This window comes from Anomaloglossus baeobatrachus, chromosome 3 (assembly GCF_048569485.1).
Source record: "Anomaloglossus baeobatrachus isolate aAnoBae1 chromosome 3, aAnoBae1.hap1, whole genome shotgun sequence".
NCBI classification, from domain to species: Eukaryota; Metazoa; Chordata; class Amphibia; order Anura; family Aromobatidae; genus Anomaloglossus; species Anomaloglossus baeobatrachus.
In genome coordinates this window covers 301,358,448-301,381,519 of record NC_134355.1, presented here as the reverse complement: position 1 = coordinate 301,381,519, position 23,072 = coordinate 301,358,448, and the positions used below count along the sequence as shown (strand labels likewise).

Genomic DNA, 23,072 nt, shown 5'->3' with positions numbered 1-23,072 from the left:
TGTTGTAGTATTTCTAGTCCAGTGGTCGCTCATACATATATTCATACAGTGGGTACAGAAAAGTATTCAGACCCCGTTCAATTTTTCACTCTGTTTCATTGCAGCCATTTGGTAAATTCAAAAAAGTTCATTTTTTTTCTCAATGTACACTCTGCACCCCATCTTGTCAGAAAAAACAGAAATGTAGAAATGTTTGGAAATTTTTTAAAGAAATACTGAAATCACATGGTCAGAAGTATTCAATCCCTTTGCTCAGACACTCATATTTAAGTCACATGCTGCCCATTTCCTTGTGATCCTCCTTGAGATGGTTCTACTCCTTCATTGGAGTCCAGCTGTGTTTTAATAAAAGTGATAGGACATGATTTGGAAAGGCACACACCTATCTATATAAGACCTCTCAGCTCACAGTGCATGTCAGACCAAATGCGAATCATGAGGTCAAAGGAACTGCCCAAAGAGGTCAGAGACAGAATTGTGGAAAGCACAGATCTTGCCAAGGTTACAAAAGAATTTATGTAGTACTCAAGGTTCCTAAGGGCACAGTGGTCTCCATAATCCTTAAATGTAAGAAGTTTGGGACCACCAGAACTCTTCCTAGACCAGGCCGTCCAGCCAACCTGAGCAATCGTGGGAGACAAACCTTGGTGAGAGAGGTAAAGAAGAACCCCAAGATCACTGTGGCAGAGCTCCAGAGATGCAGTAGGGGGATTGGAGAAAGTCCCACAAAGTCTATCACTGCAGCCCTCCACCAGTTGGGTGTTTATGGCAGAGTGGCCCGACGGAAGCCTCTCCTCAGTGCAAGACATGGTAGCCCGCATGGAGGTTGCAAAAAATAAAACACATGAATTCCTAGACTATGAGAAATTAGATTCTCTGGTCTAATGAGAAGAGAACTTTTTTTATAATTGTAAGCAGTATGTGTGGAGAAAACCAGGCACTGCTCATAACCTGCCCAATACAATCCCAACAGTGAAACATGGTGGTGGCAGCGTCATGCTACGGGGGTGCTTTTCAGCTGCAGGGACAGGACGACTGGTTGCAATTGAAGGAAAGATGAATGCTGTCAAGTATTGAAAATATCCTGGAAGAAAACCTCTTTCAGAGTTCTCTGGACCTCAGATTTGGCTGAAGGCTTACTGTCCAACAAGACAATGACCCTAAGCACACAGCTAAAATAACAAAGGAGTGGCTTCAGAACAACTCTGTGACCATTCTTGACTGGCCCAGCCAGAGCCATGACCTAAACCCAATTGAGCATCTCTGGAGAGACCTAAAAATGTCTGTCCACCAACGTTTACCATCCAACCTGACGGAGCTGGAGAGGATCTGCAAGGAAGAATGGCAGAGGATCCCCAAATCCAGGTGTGAAAAACTTGTTGCATCATTCCCAAGAAGACTCATGGCTGTACTAGCTCAAAAGGAGCTTCTACTCAATACGGAGCAAAGGGTCTGAATACTTATGACCATGTGATATTTCAGTTTTTCTTGTTTAATAAATTTGCAAAAAATTCTACCTTTTTTTTTTTTTTTTTTTTTTCTGTCAAGATGGGGTGCAGAGTGTACATTACTGAGAAAAAAAAAAGAGCTTTTTTTGAAGTTGCCAAATCGCTACAATGAAACGAGTGAAAAATGTAAAGGGGTCTGAATACTTTCCGTACCCACGGTTTGTGCTTGGCTCTGATCAGTAAAACGTAATGCACTTCATTGCCTCTGTAAACCTTTATTTTTAAAGGGAAAATGAGTCCTTGTGGAAGGAGGTCCTACAATTACGGCCAACACCGCCACCTTTTGAGACTGTGAGTATTCATTAGGTTTCAACTGTAGCCAAATCGCTAGTTATATCGGAAGGGTATAACCACAAGCCATACTAATAGCTCTATTTTAAAGTATTTACTGATGATGCATTCACAATTTGTGGTTTGGGAGAACTATAGTAATGTAACATTATTATTCTTGCTTATATAGCACAATCGTATTCAGTAGAGGGGGGGGGGGGGCGGCAAATAGGACTTTTACTATGGGGCCCCATTATTTCTATGTACGGTATGCCCAAGTTTAGTGCGGCATTTAAAACACCCTTTGTTGTCCAGTGTCCTGTGAACATTGTAGATTCGACATCTGCAGCAATGAGTCACATGGCTCCTTCCTCTTCTAAGCGTACACTGAAAACATTCACTCCATCCATACACACATACAAACAGCAAAATGTCCTGTATCTGCTCATGAACTCTGTTCCATCGCCCACACTGCTTTTTAGGGTCTGCAGCCCATGGATCAGCGGTGTATTTTATTGCTTATGTCCTAACACATTTTAGGACATTTTACAAATGTTGGCTAGAAGTGGCCAAATTTGTTAAGCCCTCCCACTCAACACTGTGATAAAGTGGAAATCTGTTTTTGTTTTTTTTTATATTCTAAACACACTCCTCACTTATTTTTGTTGCCACAAAGGTCTATTTTCCTGGCCTAAGGGGTCTTCAATCAGGTTCACATGACTGATTCAGCCCATTGCTGGCCTTTGCAGTGACTTCAGTGTTATTGATCGGTCACCGATGCAGCAGTCACATGTGAGAAAGATACAATATAACTGGAGTTGGGGACACAGAAGGGGAGTATTACTTTGTTAGTTAAGATATCATTAAAGAGACTTTGTCAGCAGGTTTCTGCAGTGTAATCTCAAGGCAGCATGCTTCAAGAGTTAAAACAGAATGCAGCCCTGCGTTTCTTTGTCTTTTTTTGTATACCTGCAGTTTAAGCCTCTTATCTTTATCATTAGTGGGTCTCAGCAGTGGTGAGTTGTAGTCAGACTCCACCCCCCTCTGTGATAAGCAGCTTCTGTCTATGGAAATGTACACTAAGCATCATGTGAGCAGGTGCAGATCTCCCAGCACTGCTACATACAAAAAATAAAATCACTATGTCAAAACGACTGCACACAATAATCTAAGTGATACATCATTGAACTCAAGGCCTCTTTGCCTACATCATGCTGCTCGACTTGACTTGAAAATGGGAGAACAGCGTGAACTATGAATGCCATATATAAAATATAACTTTTATATCCCACATTGAAAATTAATAGAAACAAAACACAGGACAACAGTAAGTGTGATAGCCAAGGTATAAATCACACTATTGCACTAAATGTTCTAACAATACAGTGTAATATAATGCGTTACAAAGAACATTACCATACTATCATTAATGGTGTAATATACAAATACAGAGGAAAATCTCCCTGTGCCACAAAATAAACAAAAAGAATCCAGCACAGTAAATAAGGAGTAGTGTCAATATGTGCACAAATGGCCAGATCCTAGAATTACCTGTATGAGGCTTAGGCCATGTAATAGTGGTGCAGGGGGATCCCTGTTATCGCATCCCCAAAGTGCGTTTTGAGTGTTAATGTGGTCTGTTTATCAACGGGACCCCTCAGATGAGGTAGCAAAAACCTGCTGTCAGATTCCCTTTAATGGCTAGCACTTAAATCCCACTTGAAGACATTTGTGGCAATTTTTTTTCTTTATTAAGCAGATACTGTACAAAGTTGTGTAGCGCATTATCTGTTGATATTACTAAAGTAATAAAATTGCTTCTTGCTACATTTCATTTGTAGGTTACAGCTTCGCAGTCTTTTGAACAAGTGGCCACCTTGCAAACAACCCAGTGAGTACATCATCCATTAATGCTGCACTGTAAATGTCTGACGCACTTTAAAGGGGTTGTCCACTACTTGAATAACCCCTTCTCGTTCTCCAACTTTGAGTCCATAAAATTACAAAATGTTATACTCATTGTGTGAGGGCGCATTCCAGTAATGTACACACTTGTGTTCCCTGGGCTCACATGAGGTTGTAACGTCATGTGAGCCCCTCGCCCAATCACCGCCGCCTTCTCTCACCCACCTTCGGACATATGATTAATCAACAGGAAGTGGAAGCTGCAGCTGGCCGCACACGTCTTGTTGGTTATTCATACGTCCAAAGGCGTGGAGAGAGAAATTGAATACGGGGCTCGAATGATGTTAAAATCGCATGTAACTCCAGGGAACATGAGCACAGAGATCGTTAAAACCGTGCCGGCATGGGAGGTGGGAGTATAAGATTTTTTTTATTTTAATGGGGCTTTACATGAGGAATGAGCATGCTGTTCTCAAAGTAGTGGACAACCTCTTTTAACTCAGTTAACGCTGCCAGCGTTAACTATCTGCCACTTTGTCAAAACAAATATGTTAAATTCTGGACCTTTCTCAAAGTGCCATCCAGATTGCTTGTGTCCCACAGACTTGTCCACTCTTGATCTGTAGGTGTAGAGGTTGTTACAAGGATTGTCCACTTGCCTTAAGGCCGTTTTACACGCAACGATATCGCTAGTGATCTCGTTAGTGATGCGACACACCCAAATCGTTGTTACGATTTGCCAAGATCGCTCGTTTTGTAGTGGTCACACGTACACATCTCACAAACGACGCTACATCGTTCAGCAATATATTGTTTGACCAAGGCAATCGTGTGGACACCGTCACACAGCATTCCTCCCGACGATTCTGGCAATGTCAGAGGCGTATAATTGTCCATAGCCTACACCCTGGTGTGACGCCAATCGGAGTGGAGGAGGCGTGGAGAATTGCTCGTAACGACACGCCCGAATCTCTGAATGACAGACGCACTAACTATGTTGTTCGTCGTTGGCAGGGTGTGAAACGTAGCAATGTGTCTGCTGCATTCTAAACGACGAACAAATATTTTTAAAATGAACGACGTGTCAACGATCAAAGATTTTCACTACTTTTGTGATCGTTCGGAGTCGCTCCTAGGTGTCACACGTAGCGACGTTGCTAACGACGACGGAAGTGCGTCACGAAAACCGTGACCTTGACGACATATCGTCAGATAAATCGTAGCGTGTAAAGCGGCCTTTAGGGCCACTAATTGGCTGTGCAGATAGAAGCTTCTCTTATTGGAGAATGGTGCAGGGATATTGTGATGAGAAATGTGGTATGTAATAAATCTGTCACAGTTGCAGTGTACCTACGATAAAAATTACAGTCCTCTCCGTCCTGTGTAGGTGGGAAAACTTGCAAAATCGACAGTGTATCAAATACTTATTTTCGCCACCGTGTATGATCTTCCTGTGGTTATCTGCATTCTTTTCCTTGTCAATTTTTTTTCAAATTACTAACAAGAAAATGTGTTTTGTTTCCTCCCCCCCCCCCCCCTTCCCGTGTTTAGACCCCTCATGATTGATAGCATGGGGAATTACAACCAACTGACAATGTCCAAAACATCTCAGACTGGTGATCAGGTAAAATATTATTTATTTATTTTAATTTTAAATACATGTATATAAAAAAGTTTGAAGTGTGTGTGTAATAGTGCACTAAATAGGTCATCATGGTGTTTAGGAACCATAATTTCCTATTGAGGTAGGAGGCTTGTAGGTTTGGGAGGAAGAAAGGCCCTCTCTTTGAAGATAAATGATAATAAAGTTTTTTTTATAATTTAGTTTTTTTTCTTTAACCCCTTCACGACCTTGGACGGATCTATCCATCATGGATCGTGTCCCGTTAAGCCCCGCCCCCTGCCGCGGGCAGGCGGCGGTCGGCACACATCGGCTGTTTTCACCAGCTGACGTGTGACTGCATGTTGTGAGTGGAATCTCTTCCACTCGCAACATTTAACCCCTTAAATCTCGCTGCCAAAGTCTGGTAGCAAGATCTATATGCACGCGGCCATGTTTTTTACTTATCGCCGCCCCCACCGGAAGTCACGTGAGTGATCATGTGACTTTCGGTGGTTGCCATCATAGCACAGGGTCATGTGATGATGCCTGCAGCTACGAAGTTTAACTTTCGTTTTTCCTAGGCACAGAACAGAGGGAAACAGGAAGTGACTTTATCTGCTGTTTACAGCTGTATAGCTGTGATCAGCAGATAGATAAGAGTGATTGGATTGCTGATCGCTATAGCCCCCTAGGGGGACTAGTAAAATAAAAAAAAATAAATAAGTTTTAAAAAAACCTAAGTTCAAATCACCCCCCTTTCACCCCATTGAAAATTAAAGGGTTAAAAAATAAATATACACATATTTGGTATCGCCGCGTTCAGAAATGCCCGATCTATCAAAATATAAAATCAATTAATCTGATTGGTAAATAGCGTAGTGGCAAAAAATTCCAAACGCCAAAGTTACGTTTTTTTTGGTCGCCGCATGTTTTACGCAAAATGCAATAGGCGATCAAAACATAGCATCTGCGCAAAAATGGTACCATTAAAAATGTTAGCTCGAGACGCAAAAAATAAGCAGTCACTGAGCCATAGATCCCGAAAAATGAGAGCGCTACGTGTTTCGGAAAATGGTGCAAAACGTGCACCACTTTTATTGCGCAAACCTGTGAATTTTTTTTAACCCCTTAGATACAAGTAAACCTATACATGTTTGGTGTCAACAAACTCGCACTGACCTGAGGCATCACATAGATACATCAGTTTTACCATATAGTGAACACGGTGAATAAAACATCCCAAACACTATTGTGCGATGACACTTTTTTTGCAGTTTTTCCACACTTGGAATTTTTTTGCTGTTTTCCAGTACACTATATGGTAAAACCTATGGTTTCATTTAAAAGTACAACTTGTTCCGCAAAAAACAAGCCCTCATATGGCAAGATTGACTGAATAATAAAAAAGTTACGGCTCTCGGAAGAAAAGGAGCAAAAAACAAAACCGCAAAAACGGAAAGTGCCCAGGGGCTGAAGGTGTTAAATAGGACCAACCACCAGGATTTTGCTATATGAAGTAAAGGTAGTGCCATACTGGCACTTAGATGCTGAATACAGGCATACCTGTTGTAGAAACAGATGCTGGGTTGCAGAAATATCTTTAATCAAAGTTGCAGAAATGCACTGCACTTTGGCAGGTGCAACGGGGCGGGCCTTTGTAGGTCGGGTCCTCACTATAATGTTCTCCACAAGCGTCTTCCTGGCTTGCCCCTTTTCTTTGAATATCTCGCTGCCATTGTTATTGTTGGCTGTGCATGCGCATTGCCACAGTAATTCTGTCTTCATTAAAATGGTGCCAGACTCCGCACATGTGCGTACCGCAATCTCCGGCACCATTTTATTGAAGACCCTGCAGTGAAGACTACGAAAGGCATCAGCACATGCACAAATTTTTCATATTTATTTATTTTTTTAACATCTGTACACGTGCCCCTGCCAGTCAGTCTTTACTGCCTTGACTTAAAGAAAATGGCACTGGGGATCGCGCATGCCTGGATTCAGCATCTTAGCTGCAGAGAGGACATGCTGTGTCCGTGTCGAGACTCCTAGCAGAGGCTCCATGGACCTTTTTGATATGCATACTTCCCAGGGGGCAATGCACCTACGATTTCACTGTGTTGAGGGCACTCGCTGGCTGCCAGCAGTGTTCTCTGGCTGGTCTCCCTGAGATCAGTGATTGTTTTGTCTTCCTGGTCTACTAGGCATTGCTCCCACCTAGCCAGAATTCTACTCCACACTGATGAGGGGCAATACCCCAAAACAGCTGTCTGTGGATGGATACCTGGCCTTGCTATTTCCCTTGTCATATCTGTAAACTCGTCAAGAGCTGGATATTGACTAAAAGGGCCACTTAATATGGAGGTTATGGTGGTCTCTTAAAAAGAGCCACTCCTTAGCTAGGTCCTTCCTGGAGGGATATCTGGCTATTTTTCAGTGTCGAGACTCCTAACAGACTCCACGGACCTTTTTGATGTATCAGACCCAATACACAGCTGCCGTATTTGAGATGAGGTAACTGTCGTTACTCCAAGATGGCAGCCCCCAGTGTTTCAGTAAAAACAGAATTAAATAAAAACTAAATAAATAATGAATTTACTTTTTATATTAAAAATCATTGATTCCATATTCCTTATTATTAATACAAAAATTAAAATGCGCATCACCTTCCCTTTAAAAAAACAAAACAAACAGCACCCCCCCACCAAAAAAAAAAATAAAAAAAAGTGGAATTACAATCTTGTGTTTCAGTACATTGTATGGTAAAATGGCTGATGTGATTCAAAACTACCACTCATCCCACAAAAAACAAGCCACATCGCAGTTATGTCGACTTAAAATAAAAGGTTATTTTAATTCTTTAAAGAAGTTGCCAAAAGCATAAAAATTTGCTGCAGAGATATGGGGTTAATAATACAATTTGTCCTATGATTTGACTGTTAATATTTTTATTTTTTTTTTTTTAGGCCTATGACAACAGATCAGCATGGTCAACTGACAGGAAGTCGAGCAGGGGCATTAAACGACCCTTGAGAGAAGAGCCTGACAGTTCTGCAGAAGAAGCAAATAATGAAATGTTGAAAATTTCTATGTACGTTAATCATGTTTTTGTGTAATGTATAAAGAAATGATTTTGCTTTTAAAGGAGTTTTCTGAGACCTTGTTAATAGGCTATCGCTTTAAGATCTTTGTGGATGTGCTGGCCACCAAGGGCACTGTGGTGATATGGCGAGCTACCCACCCTCTTCAATGTTTACCAGACTTGGCTCCTTTTATTAGCAGATATATGCCTGGAATAGTACACAAATAAGAAAGCCGCGGAGACACCATCACGTGTTTCTCAACGCTGGCAGGAAACTAGCCAGGTCTTTCACCGGGAAGGAACAACCACGGAAAGGGCAGTCTCCAGTCAAGGAGACCACCTATACCAAACATGGTATCCATCCACAGACAGCCGTTTCGGGGTATTTGTCTCTCATCAGTGTGGAGTAGGAATGTGGCTAGTGGGGGCAATGCCTAGTAAAAGACTACTTAAGCAAGCATTGTTGACCTTAGGGAGATCAACATATCCACTGCGGAGACACCATCACGTGTTTCTCTACGCAGTGATTCTAGAGCATTGCCCCCTGGGAAGTATGCAAATAAGAAAGCCGCGGAGACACCATCAAGTGTTTCTCAACGCTGCCAGGAAACTAGCCAGGTCTTTCACCGGGAAGGAACAACCACGGGAAGGGCAGTCTCCAGTCAAGATCACCTATACCAATGGAATAGTACAGGTGCATCTCAATAAATTTTAGAATATTCTCAAAAAGTTAATTTTATTGCAGTAATTCAATACAAAAAGGTAAACTCATATATTGAGGCATTACACAGAGTGCTCCATACTGACAGAGCCATCGTTCTGTGAGCTTAGAATATTATTTTCTGCAGCATATCACCGGTTTGCCTAAGACTATGTGCTGCCGAGAATAATTTTAATGTCAGCGTAAATGATCCAGTCACCCGATGAGCGTTTTGCTTTGTCTCACTTGATTGTGGGCATGTTTACACAAACCGATAATCGGCAAATGAGCTTTTTAACAAACGTTTGTTCCTGATTATTGACAAAAGTGAAACTTTAATCAGCTGATTGGTAGCAGTACTGTCAGTTGGGAGTCGCCAATTAGTTACTACAATGTTGAGTGTCTAATTGTATAATTCTTTTAGTTAGATTATTTCTTAAGGGAAATTGTCAGTGTATTCATGCTTACCATAGTTTGCTTGTACATCGGGAAAGACAAGTCAATATGTTAAAGATGAGGAAAGAAGTCAGCTGGGAACCTCACTGAATTAATCAAGTTATAGAATGGTAGCGTTGGAGGGGACCTCCAGGGGCATCTGGTCCAACCCCCTGCTCACAGCAGGATTCCCTAAATCATCCCACACAGATGTCTGTCCAGTGTTTTTTTTGAGGACTTCCATTGAAGGAGAACTCACTACCTCTTGTGGCAGGCTGTTCCACTCGTTGATCACCCTCAGTCAAAACGTTTTTTTTTTCTAGTTTCTAATTTGTCTCCTCCCAATCAGTTTCATTCTGTTGCTTCTAGTCTTTCCTTGTGCAAATGAGAATAGCGTTGATCCCTCTATAGTGTGACAGCCCTTGAGATATTTGTAGACAGCCATAAAGTCTCCTCTGACTCTTATTTTTGCAAGTTAAACATTCACAAATCCTGTAACCGTTCCTCATAGGACATGGTTTCCAGAACGGTCACCATTCTGGTTGCTCTTCTCTGGACTTGCTCCAGTTTATTGATGTATTTTTTTAAAATGTAGTGCCAAGAACTGGACATGGTATTCTAGATGAGGTCTAACCAAAGAAGAGTAAAGGGGAATAATTACTTCATGTGATCTAGACTGTATACATCCCAGAATTGTTTCCCTTTTTTGCTGCTGCTGCATCACACTTGACTCATGTTCAGTCTGTGTTCTATTAGTATATCAAAGTCTTTCACACATGCTTTTGCTTAGCCCTAATCCTCCCAGTCTGTAGATTTGTTTTACTTATACTTTTCTTGTCCAGATGTGGGACTTTTTATTTCTCCCTGTTAAAAACCATTGTTAGTTGCTGCCCATATTCCAGTTGGTTTAGATCTTTTTGAATACGCTCTCTTTTCTCTAGTTTAACTAACCCTCCTAGTTTTGTGTCATCAGCAAATTTAATCGATTTTTTTTTTTTTTTTTTTTTTCCCCTCAATTCCTTCATCTAAACCATTGATAAAGGTGTTGAACAACACCGGTCCCAGGATAGAGCCCTAGTGCTTCACTTGAAATATTAAATATTCTCTCTCCATACAGTCCCCAGCCGGCTTTTCAAACTATTCAACAAAGCTTTTACTCCAGAATTCTGTCATGAAAAGCTTTGAAATGTTGCAAAAGTTTGTTTCAATGTGAGGCTGCACTGAAATTTTGCAGAGTTGGTGCAAGACAGAGGTGTGATCGTCAAATCCATGACGAGCGGTGGGGGCCATCATGCCACAAATCTCATCTGAATAAGATTTGTGTTGAGGAGATTGCCACTTTTCAGACGCTCTTGGTTCATTAACAGACTCCTTAATGAACCAGGTTCATCTGATTTCCCCTCGTTAAGACTGGCGTGAGAACCTCATCTCTTGATTAATGGGGGATTACCGTATTTTTCGGACCATAAGGCGCACTTTTTTTCCTCCAAATTTGGGAGGAAAGTGTGGGGTGCGTCTTATGGTCTGAAGCTGTGGGGTAGGGATGTGTGGGGAGTCAGCGCTATGCAGTGGGATCACAGTAGGCGGGGAGGGTCGCTGCTACAGGAAGCCGGTGCTGGCGAAACCACGTGTACCCGCTGCTTAAAGTCAGTGAATATTCATTAGCTGCTCCCCGCCCACCTCTCTCTGCAGTCAGCGGGTGTGAGGAGCAGCTAATGAATACTTGTTTAATGTAAACAGCGGTCACACGTGGGAGCTCCAGCCCCCGGCTTCCTGCAGCGGCTGGGGAGACTGTATGTCCGCTGTGAAGAAGGCAGGAGCAGGGGGCCGCTGCAGTCATGTCTGGCCCGGGGGAAGTGCAGATCACTGCAGTGTCTGGCCAGAGCACGGCATACCTTCACAGCACAGCCACAGTCTCTGTGCTGAGGGCTCAAATTACTTTCACTTTGATCCTTCCTCTGCACTAGAAACAGTCTCCCGTAGCTGACAAGGACCTACAGTGATGTAATGCAGAGGAGTGGCCAGAGCAGCACAGAACAGCACAGTGCCCGCCTCTTCACTACATCACTGCAGACCCTTGAGATATGGGAGACTTTGTTTGTAATGCCAGTCCCAAACTGAAGCATGGTGAGCATCACATCAGTAAAAGTAAGGCAATAAATAATATAGTATATAAAGGCATTACTGTACACCTGGATGGGGTTGGATCATAATAATATCATATACATACATACATACATACATACATACATACATACATACATACATACATACATACATACATACATACAGTAACCTATGGGTGGGGAGTCAGTATATATAATATATAAAATATGTGTGCGCACACACTCTATAACTATATACACACAATCCAGATTGGAGGATCACACACATAATGATGGGGAACATACATATTCCATGATGGGGGCCATATATACCTGGAAGGTACCCAGAATGGAGGATATGAGGACAGAATTTGGGGATATTACCTCAGTAACACTGAGCAGTAAAATAACAGTGTGTCATCATGACCACATTCTTTTACCTTCATTTTATTTTTTTCTATTGTTTCCTCCTCTAAAACAAGGGTGCGTCTTATAGTCCGAAAAATACGGTAATTTTCTCTTAAAAAAACATTTCTGAATTGAAATCTTTGATCTCTGGATAGGAATTTATTTCAATATTTTTTTTTTTTCTTGTCCGTAAAAAGGTTTTTCGCATCCCACTGCCACACTCATGTAATCGCCATCTCCCCTTTTGCTGTTGTTCATGCAACTGGATATAATTATAGGCACAGATATTGCTTTGCTTTACTGGGTAGTTTCACTATATCTGGTTGTAAAAATTAACTTAAATTACATTAGCAACATTGCCCACTAGCATTCTATAGGCACTGAGCCACTCCTGCTTTTCTTTCACAGACCCCATGATTTGGAAAGTTACCAGACTGATGACTCTGATGATTTCTCTGACTTATCCTCGTGTGACAGTGAAGATATGGTAAATGAGGAGTCTGCCTCCAACAACAGCCACTCCTTTGCAAAGACTCCTGACAAGTAAGTGATGGATTTTTAAGCTCTATGTTTGCAATCATGGCAGAAGCACTTTCAAACTTTGAAACCGTGGTAAATTCATGGTTTCCACCGTTGCTGATTTCACTACTAGTGTTGTGGACACAGATTTTAGCAATGCAACAGTGGTGGAATGTAATTTAGTTGTATTATGTTTTTGGCACACAGCAAAAATGCACATACCTAGGGCCCCGCTGCATTGTATCACACTAATATACATTCCTTACTTTGCACTTGACCTCTCCAGGTTAAAGGGGTTTTTCACCTTCTTTTTAAAGATATCAGTGGGAAGCTACACTGCTGAAAGGAAAGAAAGGATACTTGCCATCCCAATCTGCCACTCCGATGTTCTCTGCCAGACCAAGAGTAATGATAATGACGTTAAAGAGAATCTGTCAATAGGTTTTTGATACTATATCTTAGAGCAGCATGATTTAGAAACAGAGACCCTGATTCCATCGATGTATCAGTTACTTTATTGGTTGGTGTTCATTCGATAAAATCTTTGTTTCTTTGTCGCTCCATTGGGAGACCCAGACAATTGGGTGTATAGCTTCTGCCTCCGGAGGCCACACAAAGTATTACACTTTAAAAAGTGTAACCCCTCCCCTCTGCCTATACACCCTCCCGTGCATCACGGGCCCATCAGTTTTTATGCTTTGTGTTGAAGGAGGCACAGATTCACGCAAGCTCCACATTTTAGTCAGCAGCAGCTGCTGATTTTATCGGATGGAAGAAAAGAGGGCCCCCACAGGGCCCCCGGCATGCTCCCTTCTCACCCCACTATTGTCGGCGGTGCTGTTAAGGTTGAGGTACCCATTGCGGGTACAAAGGCTGGAGCCACATGCCGTTTTCCTTCCCCATCCCTTAGAGGCTCTGGGAGAAGTGGGATCCTAACCGGTCACCATGCACTGGGACCGGGCTCCCTCCGCAGCCCCAGGGGGAATCTGACGGACAGGAGACCGGGTATCGTCAGGGACAGGCCCTGCTTCTCAGAGGTACTCTGTGTCCCCTTGGGGACGGCGCATGGAGCGCCTGTGTAACAGACGCTGCTTCGGCTGGTGTGTTTTTTGTGACGCCGGGACTACCGCGCCGACCGCGCCTGTTTGCCGGCCGCGTTATTAAATTTAGTCCCCGGCTTCTGCGGCCTAGTACCATATACTCCCGCCCCCGGGCCTGCCAGTCAGGGGTAAGGGCGGGACGCTAGACTGGACGTCGGCGGTGAGGGCTGGAGCATACTTAGTATCCTCCTCCCCCCTCACTGAGCACTGTGGGGCACCAGATTCCCGCACTTTGAGTCACGCCCACGGCTCCCTCCTCCCCTGAGAACGCTGGCAGCCATTGTTATAAGCACTTCTGCCGGTGGAGAACTTCAGAACGAGCTCCACAGCTCTGGGAGGCCCAGGCAGGGAATCTGGTGGACACACAACCGCTTTGGGCGGTCGGTAAGCCGCACCGGTTACCAGGTGCTGGCCCCCCTGGGTGCCGAAGTGTGTGTGTGTATGTATGTATGTATGTATGTATATATATATATATATATATATATATATGTGTATGTATGTATGTATGTGTAATATGTATGTGTGTGTGTGTGTGTGTGTGTATATATGTATATATGTATACAGGCTTATTTTGCAACCTGTACCTCTTGTGCGGCTATGTTACCTGCAGGTTCCACCTACCCTCATTGTGTGCAATGCTCGGCCCCTGTGGCACTCACTCAGCCGGAGTTTCAGGCACTGGTGGGACCCTCGGCTCAGGTAGAACCACTGGCTTCCACTGTCCAGGTGGCAGGGACAGAGTTTGCAGTTTTAGCTGAGAAACTCTGAGTCGCTTTCACAATCCATGGCTGTCTATGGACAGATGGTCTGCTAAGATACTAGAAGCTTTGCAGTCCAGACCGGTAACACAGGCCCCGGGCACTGTTGAATCATCGCCTGGGGTGACACCTAGGTCCCACGGTGAGGACTCCGACACGGACCGCAGTCCCAGACCGGCTAAGCGGGCTCGCTGGGAACTTCCCTCGACTTCATCACACTGCTCAGGGTCTCAGCATGAGGACTCTCTGGAGGATGAAGCGGAGGTCGCAGATCAGGGCTCTGACCCTGACGTTGCTCTCAATCTGGATACACCTGAAGGAGACGCAATAGTAAATGACCTTATAGCGTCCATCAACCAGGTGCTAGAACTTTCTCCTCCAACTCCACCGATAGAGGAGTCGGCTTCACAGCAGGAGAAACACCAGTTTAGGTTTCCCAAACGTACACGGAGTGCGTTTTTCGATCACTCTAACTTCAGAGATGCTGTCCAGAAGCACCGAGCATTTCCGGACAAGCGCTTTACTAAGCGCCTTAATGACACACGTTACCCCTTCCCCCCCTGACGTAGTTAAGGGTTGGGCTCAGTGTCCCAAGGTGGATCCTCCAGTCTCTAGACTGGCGGCTAGATCCATAGTAGCAGTGGCAGATGGTTCATCGCTCAAGGATGCCACTGACAGGCAAATAGAGCTCCTGATGAAATCCATCTATGAAGCCATAGGCGCGTCTTTTGCTCCGGCATTCGCAGCCGTATGGGCACTCCAAGCTATCTCAGCTTGTCTGTCTGAGATTAATGCGGTCACGCGTACCTCTACTCCGCAGGTTGTGTCTTTGACTTCTCAGGCGTCGGCTTTTTCGTCCTACGCCATGAACGCCGTCCTGGACTCTGCGAGCCGTACAGCGGTAGCATCCGCCAATTCGGTGGCAGTCCGCAGGGCCATGTGGCTACGCGAATGGAAGGCAGACTCTGCTTCCAAGAAGTTCTTAACCGGTTTGCCATTTTCTGGCGACCGTCTGTTTGGCGAGCAATTGGACGAAATTATTAAACAATCCAAGGGAAAGGACTCGTCCTTACCCCAGTCCAAACCAAACAGACCTCAGCAACGAAAGATACAACCGAGGTTTCGGACCTTTCGGCCCTCAGCCAGGTCCCATTCCTCCACGTCCAACAGGCCACAAAAGGGCCAGAGGAACTCTGATGCATGGCGGTCTAAGTCACGTCCTAAAAAGACCGGCGGAGGAACCGCCCCCAAGGCGGCCTCCTCATGACTTTCGGCCTCCCCAAACCGCATCCTCGGTCGGTGGCAGGCTCTCCCGCTTTTGCGACGCCTGGTGGCCACAGGTACAAGACCGATGGGTGAGAGACATTCTGTCTCACGGTTACAGGATAGAGCTCAGCTCTCGTCCTCCGACTCGTTTCTTCAGAACATCTCCGCCCCCCCGAGCGAGCCGAGGCACTTTTTCAGGCGGTGAACACTCTGAAGGCAGAAGGAGTGGTGATCCCCGTTCCCCTTCAAGAATGTGGTCGCGGTTTTTACTCCAACTTGTTTGTGGTGCCAAAAAAGGACGGATCATTCCGTCCCGTTCTGGACCTCAAACTGCTCAACAGACACGTGAAAACCAGACGGTTCCGGATGGAATCTCTCCGCTCTGTCATCGCCTCGATGTCCCAAGGAGACTTCCTAGCATCAATCGACATCAGGGATGCTTATCTCCACGTGCCGATTGCTCCAGAGCATCAATGCTTCCTGCGTTTCGCCATCGGAGACGAACACCTTCAGTTCGTGGCACTGCCTTTCGGCCTGGCGACAGCCCCACGGGTCTTCACCAAGGTCATGACAGCAGTGGTGGCGGTCCTACACTCTCAGGGCCACTCGGTGATCCCTTACTTTGACGATCATCTAGTCAAGGCACCCTCCCGGGTGGCATGCCAACACAGCCTGAACACTGCTCTGGAGACTCTCCAGAGGTTCGGGTGGATCATCAATTTCCCAAAGTCAAAATTGACACCGACCCAATCGCTGACTTACCTCGGGATGGAGTTTCATACTCTCTCAGCGATAGTGAAGCTGCCGCTGGACAAACAGCGTTCACTACAGACAGGGGTGCAATCTCTCCTTCGAGCCCAGTCACACCCCTTGAGGCGCCTCATGCACTTCCTAGGGAAGATGGTGGCAGCAATGGAGGCAGTTCCCTTTGCGCAGTTTTATCTGCGTCCACTTCAATGGGACATTCTCCACAAATGGGACAGGAGGTCGACGTCCCTCGACAGGAACGTCTCCCTTTCTCGGGCAGCCAAAACCTCTCTTCAGTGGTGGCTTCTTCCCACTTCTTTGTCGAAGGGAAAATCCTTCCTGCCCCCATCCTGGGCTGTGGTCACGACGGACGCGAGTCTGTCAGGGTGGGGAGCGGTCTTCCTCCACCACAGGGCTCAGGGAACCTGGACTCCGACAGAGTCCTCCCTTCAGATCAATGTTCTGGAGATAAGGGCAGTGTATCTAGCCCTAAATGCGTTCCAGCGGTGGCTGGAGGGCAGGCAGATCCGAATTCAGTCGGACAACGCCACGGCGGTTGCGTACATCAACCACCAAGGCGGCACACGCAGTCGTCAAGCCTTCCAAGAAGTTCGGCGGATTCTGCTGTGGGCGGAAGCCACAGCCTCCACCATCTCCGCAGTTCACATCCCGGGCGTAGAAAACTGGGAAGCAGACTTTCTCAGTCGCCAGGGCATGGACGCAGGGGAATGGTCTCTTCACCCGGACGTGTTTCAAGAGATCTGTTGCCGCTGGGGAACGCCGGACGTCGACCTAATGGCGTCTCGGCACAACAACAAAGTCCCGGCATTCATGGCACGGTCTCAAGATCACAGAGCTCTGGCGGCAGACGCATTAGTTCAGGATTGGTCGCAGTTTCGACTGCCTTATGTATTTCCTCCTCTGGCAATGCTGCCCAGAGTGTTACGCAAGATCAGGTCCGACTGCCGCCGCGCCATCCTCATCGCCCCAGACTGGCCGAGGAGGTCGTGGTACCCGGATCTGTGGCATCTCACGGTGGGTCAACCGTGGGCACTCCCAGACCGGCCAGACTTGCTGTCTCAAGGGCCTTTTTTCCATCTGAATTCTGCGGCCCTCAACCTGACTGTGTGGCCATTGAGTCCTGGCTCCTAGCGTCCTCAGGGTTATCTCAAGATGTCATTGCCACTATGAGACAGGCCAGGAAACCAACGTCCGCCAAGATCTACCACAGGACGTGGAGGATCTTCTTATCCTGGTGCTCTGATCAGGGTTTTACTCCCAGGCCGTTTGCCTTGCCCACGTTTCTTTCTTTCCTTCAATCCGGAATGGGCAAGGGTTTGTCTCTCGGCTCTCTCAAGGGACAAGTATCGGCGCTTTCCGTGTTTTTTCAAAAGCGTCTAGCCAGGCTTCCGCAGGTCCGCACGTTCCTGCAGTGGGTTTGCCACATAGTTCCACCTTACAAGCGTCCGCTAGAACCCTGGGATCTGAACAGGGTGCTAACGGCTCTTCAGAAACCACCTTTCGAGCCGATGCGGGATGTCTATCACGCCTTTCGCAGAAGGTGGCCTTCCTAGTGGCAGTCACATCACTTCGGAGAGTGTCTGAGCTAGCAGCGCTGTCATGCAAAGCCCCCTTCCTGGTGTTTCACCAGGATAAGGTGGTTCTGCGTCCGGTCCCGGAATTTCTCCCTAAGGTGGTATCCCCTTTTCATCTCAATCAGGATATCTCCTTACCTTCTTTTTGCCCTCATCCAGTTCACCAATGTGAAAAGGATTTGCACTTGTTAGATCTCGTGAGAGCACTCAGGCTCTACATTTCTCGCACGGCGCCCCTGCGCCGTTCTGATGCGCTCTTTGTCCTTGTCGCTGGCCAGCGTAAGGGGTCGCAGGCTTCCAAGTCAACCTTGGCTCGGTGGATCAAGGAACCGATTCTTGAAGCCTACCGTTCGTCTGGGCTTCTGATTCCTTCAGGGCTGAAAGCCCATTCTACCAGAGCCATAGGTGCGTCCTGGGCATTGCGGCACCAGGCTACGGCTCAGCAGGTGTGTCAGGCGGCTACCTGGTCGAGTCTGCACACTTTCACGAAACACTATCAGGTGCATGCCTATGCTTCGGCAGATGCCAGCCTAGGTAGGCGAGTCCTTCAGGCGGCGGTTGCCCACCTGTAAGAGGGGGCCGTTTTTCGGCTCTTTTTATCGAGGTATTCTTTTACCCACCCAGGGACTGCTTTTGGACGTCCCAATTGTCTGGGTCTCCCAATGGAGCGACAAAGAAGAAGGGAATTTTGTTTACTTACCGTAAATTCCTTTTCTTCTAGCTCCTATTGGGAGACCCAGCACCCGCCCCCTGTTCCCTTCGGGCTGTTGTTCTTTTGTGTACACATGTTGTTCATGTTGAATTGTTCTTTGGTTCATGGTTTCAGTTCTCCGAACATCCTTCGGATTGAATTTACCTTAGACCAATTTATAAGTTTCCTCCTTCCTGCTTTGGCACCAAAACTGATGGGCCCGTGATGCACGGGAGGGTGTATAGGCAGAGGGGAGGGGTTACACTTTTTAAAGTGTAATACTTTGTGTGGCCTCCGGAGGCAGAAGCTATACACCCAATTGTCTGGGTCTCCCAATAGGAGCTAGAAGAAAAGGAATTTACGGTAAGTAAACAAAATTCCCTTCTTTTTTACTGCTGCAGATCTACCAGATGTCTGAATACTGAGCTCTGTATAACCCTGCCCACAGCACGGATTGACAGCTTTCTGTATACACTGTACATGGGTAAAAAGATGCAAATTAATGAGGCTGGGTTATACAGAGCTCATTAATAGGGAGGACTAACTTGCACAGGTTTACTAGTCCTCTAGCGTTAATTTCCAGCTGATAAACTGTGATTTCTATCAAAACTACAGCAAGCAACCCAGTAACTGACTCCACGCTGGTATCAGTGTCTCTCTCATCATGCTGCTTTTAGGTTGGGTGGCAAAAACCTAGTGACCGATTTACATTACATTTTTGCATGTCTTTTGCATCAATTTTTCAGCCCAAAGAAAACATTTATCACTTATAGGTGTACTGCTGTCAAAGAATATTTAATAGCGGTGCATCGGTTTTGATGTATCCTTGAGACAACAGGCTAGTTTCACACATCCGGATTTTCGCTGGATTGATGCATCCGGCGCACTCAGTACAGTGTATACCAGACCTGGGCAAGGGGCGGCCCGCGGGCCACATCCGGCCCGCCTACTCTCTGTGACCGGCCCGCCTGGCTCCGGGCATCCTTGCTGGCCCGTCACTGATGAGGGCAATCTGACCTGTTGTCCGGAGCTCCAGGCTCCGGGCGGCCCGTGGTCAGATTGCCCTCATCACACGCTGCGTGCCGGCAGGAAACAGAGGACAGCTACTGCAGCGCCACACAGTGCAGCAGCGGAACGCAGGAATCTGTCCTCTGTTTCCTGCCGGCACTTTCTCTGTGACACACACGCGCGCCCTGATGTCGTCAGTACGGCGCGCGTGTGTGTCATTTGAAAAGTTCCCGCCCGGCAGGAGAAGATGATGCAGCAGCCGGAGCCCGTACGGAGAGAGGAAGCAGCTCAGCGGGGGGGGGCCGTACAAGAGAAGGATGTCAGCGGGAGCCCGTACGGAAATGTCGGAGGAGGGAAAGGTGAGTGGTGACTAGTAACCTGAGGGGAGGGGGGGGTAACTGGTGAGTAATATTTGGGGTGTAGTGATGTAGTATATGGCAATGTAGTTTTACAGGTGTAGTATATAGGGGTCTAGTGATGTATATGTGGATAACAATGAGAAAGGTGAAAAGTTCATAGTTATATTATATATATCATTATGATAAGTATTAAAGATGAATAATCACTGGACATTCGCTAAGCATTACAGAGAAAAGAAAAGAGGAGGCGAACAAGGTCCAAATATTTTTATGCAAAAGTGTTTATTATGACAATATTTATATGAAAGATAATTCATTTAGGAGCAGCAGATGAAAGCATATAATAAAAATCAGTGGTGAACAATAGTCAAAACCTGCAGAGTATCACGCCCATACTAGTAAGTAAGACAAAAACACAGCATAGGGACTAATATGCGTACATGAATGTCCAGACAGTAGCAAAATAGTATTTAAACATCCAAAGAATTATTGCAAAACCACCAATGTGGGGCACAAAGAGCTTTTAATATAAAATATAATATATAATACCCAATACAAGCTCATATAAATACAAGAATTATATTGCCGGCCACATATAGTGAAAAATAGTGAAAAAGCAAGATACATTGGATATCAGATATATTAATTTATCAGCAAACGACATAAACCAGAATTATGCTACAAAGTCAATGCAGTATGATCGTATGTTTGTCTATTGCAAAAGATACTGTCTGGAGAGGAATAAACAATGTACTAGCAGTACAATTGATGAATAAAACATATAAGGCATATGATGTTGTCCTTAGCAGAAAATTCATATATATCCCTCATGCACTGAACAGCTGAGCGGTAGCAGGGGGCCCAATAAGGACTTACCCAAAAATTAGCCCATACAAGGATAGTAGAATAATGTAAGCGAAGACATAACAATAATCATACCAGGGCAGCTGATCAGACACGTGGCAGGAACGCTGCAAGAGACAGCCCGACGGCCGTTTCGAAAACCTTCGTCACGGGGCAGACAGGTGTATAAAGGGGTGTAGTGATGTATATTACATGTATATATGGGGTGCAGTAATGTATATTACAGGTGTATATATGGGGGTGTAGTGATGTATATTACAGGTGTAGTATATATGGAGGTGTAGGGATGTATATTACAGGTGTAGTATATATGGGGGTGTAGGGATGTATATTACAGGTGTAGTATATATGGGGGTGTAGGGATGTATATTACAGGTGTAGTATATATGGGGGTGTAGGGATGTATATTACAGGTGTATATATGGGGGTGTAGGGATGTATATTACAGGTGTATATATGGGGGTGTAGGGATGTATATTACAGGTGTATATATGGGGGTGTAGGGATGTATATTACAGGTGTATATATGGGGGTGTAGGGATGTATATTACAGGTGTATATATGGGGGTGTAGGGATGTAGTATATGGAGATTGTGTGTGTATGTGTGTGTGTAATATAAATTAAATAAATATATATATATATATATATATTATACTAGAAGGTGGCCCTATTCTATTCATCGGGTATTCTAGAATTTACGTATTGTGTAGTTCATGTATGATTTTTGATATAGATATAGATATATATAGATGTTGTTGTGTGTAGTTACCAAGTGTTTGTGTAGGCGCTGTACATGTTCTGGGTGTTGTCTGGGTGTGGCGGGGGGTGAGAGCGGTGTTGTATGTGTGTTGCGTTGTTTGTGGAGCGGTGTGTGTGTGTTTTGCGCGGTTTGTGTGGGTGTGGTGTGTTTTGGGGGGAGGTATGTTTTGTGCAATGTGTGTTGTGCGGTATGTGCGTATATTTATGTATGCCGCGGTGTTTGTGTGTTGGGTGTGTGCAGCGTTGTCTGTGTGGGTGTCTGTGTATGGCGGTGTTTGTGGTTCCCTGTGTGTGTGTGTGTGTGTGTGTTGGGGGGAGGTGTGCACCTCCCATCGTGCTCCATCCCCCATGCTGCGCACCCCCCATCATGCCCCATCCCCTATGCTGCGCACTCCCCATCGTGCTACATCCCCCATGCTGCGCACCCTCCATCGTGCTACATCCCCCATGCTATAATAGTTCTCCTATTATACTCAGAGGAGTATAATAGGAGGACTGTAATAGGAGGAGTAGTCCTGGGGGGAGAGGAGTATAATGCCGGCTCCCTGCACATGTGTACCGGGAGCCGGTGTACACTGGTAACTATGATACACATCGGGTAACCCAAGGGACCTTAGTTACCCGATGTGTATAATGGTTACCAGCGTTCACGGGCTCCGTCAAGATCCCAGCATCGCAAGGTTATGTCTGGCGCTGCTGGGATCGTGACGGAGCCGGTGTAGAAGCAAGCGATATCCCAGGATGTTGTGAGTGTGTGGATGTGATGTGTGAGGTGTGTCAGAGTGAGTGTGATCTGATGTGTGTGTGTGTGTGTGTGTGTGTGTGTACTCACCTGGGAGTCGGAGCTCCGTGTCAGTTGGGCCAGAGCGAGCGTGCATTGCGTGAGGGGGGCGGGGGCGGGGCCTGCAGAGATACGGGGCGAGAGGCCAATCCGTGTGGGGGGGCGGGGCCATGGCGAGCCCAGCGGCCAATCAGCTTTGTGTCACCGTAAGGACACAATTTTGGAGACAGACAGACAGACAGACAGACAGACAGACAGACAGACAGACAGACAGACAGACAGACAGACAGACAGACAGACAGACAGACAGACAGACAGACAGACGCAAATATATATATATTTTACTAGAAGGTGGCCCGATTCTACGCATCGGGTATTCTAGAATTTACGTATTGTGTAGTTCATGTATGATTTTTGATATAGAGAGAGAGATATAGATATAGATAGATATATATATATATAGATGTTGTTGTGTGTAGTTACCAAGTGTTTGTGTAGGGCGCTGTACATGTTCTGGGTGTTGTCTGGGTGTGGCGGGGGGTGAGAGCGGTGTTGTATGTGTGTTGCGTTGTTTGTGGAGCGCTGTGTCTGTCGCGTTTGTGTGTGTGTGT

The 23,072-nt window shown here is 45.7% G+C and overlaps 1 protein-coding gene across 4 annotated transcripts in view; it reads left to right on the top strand.

Annotated features, from left to right (window-relative positions):
* LOC142296401 (uncharacterized) overlaps positions 1-23,072 on the top strand; it is a 148,699-nt gene that overhangs the window by 69,313 nt on the left and 56,314 nt on the right. For 3 of the 4 annotated variants that reach the window (XR_012751631.1, XR_012751630.1, XM_075340001.1), the window contains exons 5-9: positions 1,736-1,799; positions 3,620-3,669; positions 5,235-5,307; positions 8,250-8,374; positions 12,422-12,556. Coding sequence is in view for 2 of the 4 variants with exons in the window: in XM_075340001.1 (XP_075196116.1) it covers positions 1,736-1,799; positions 3,620-3,669; positions 5,235-5,307; positions 8,250-8,374; positions 12,422-12,556 (447 nt within the window). In the remaining 2 variants the exon portion in view is untranslated. The remainder of the gene's footprint in view (positions 1-1,735; positions 1,800-3,619; positions 3,670-5,234; positions 5,308-8,249; positions 8,375-12,421; positions 12,557-23,072) is intronic. The other variant, XM_075340002.1, reaches the window with a different exon arrangement.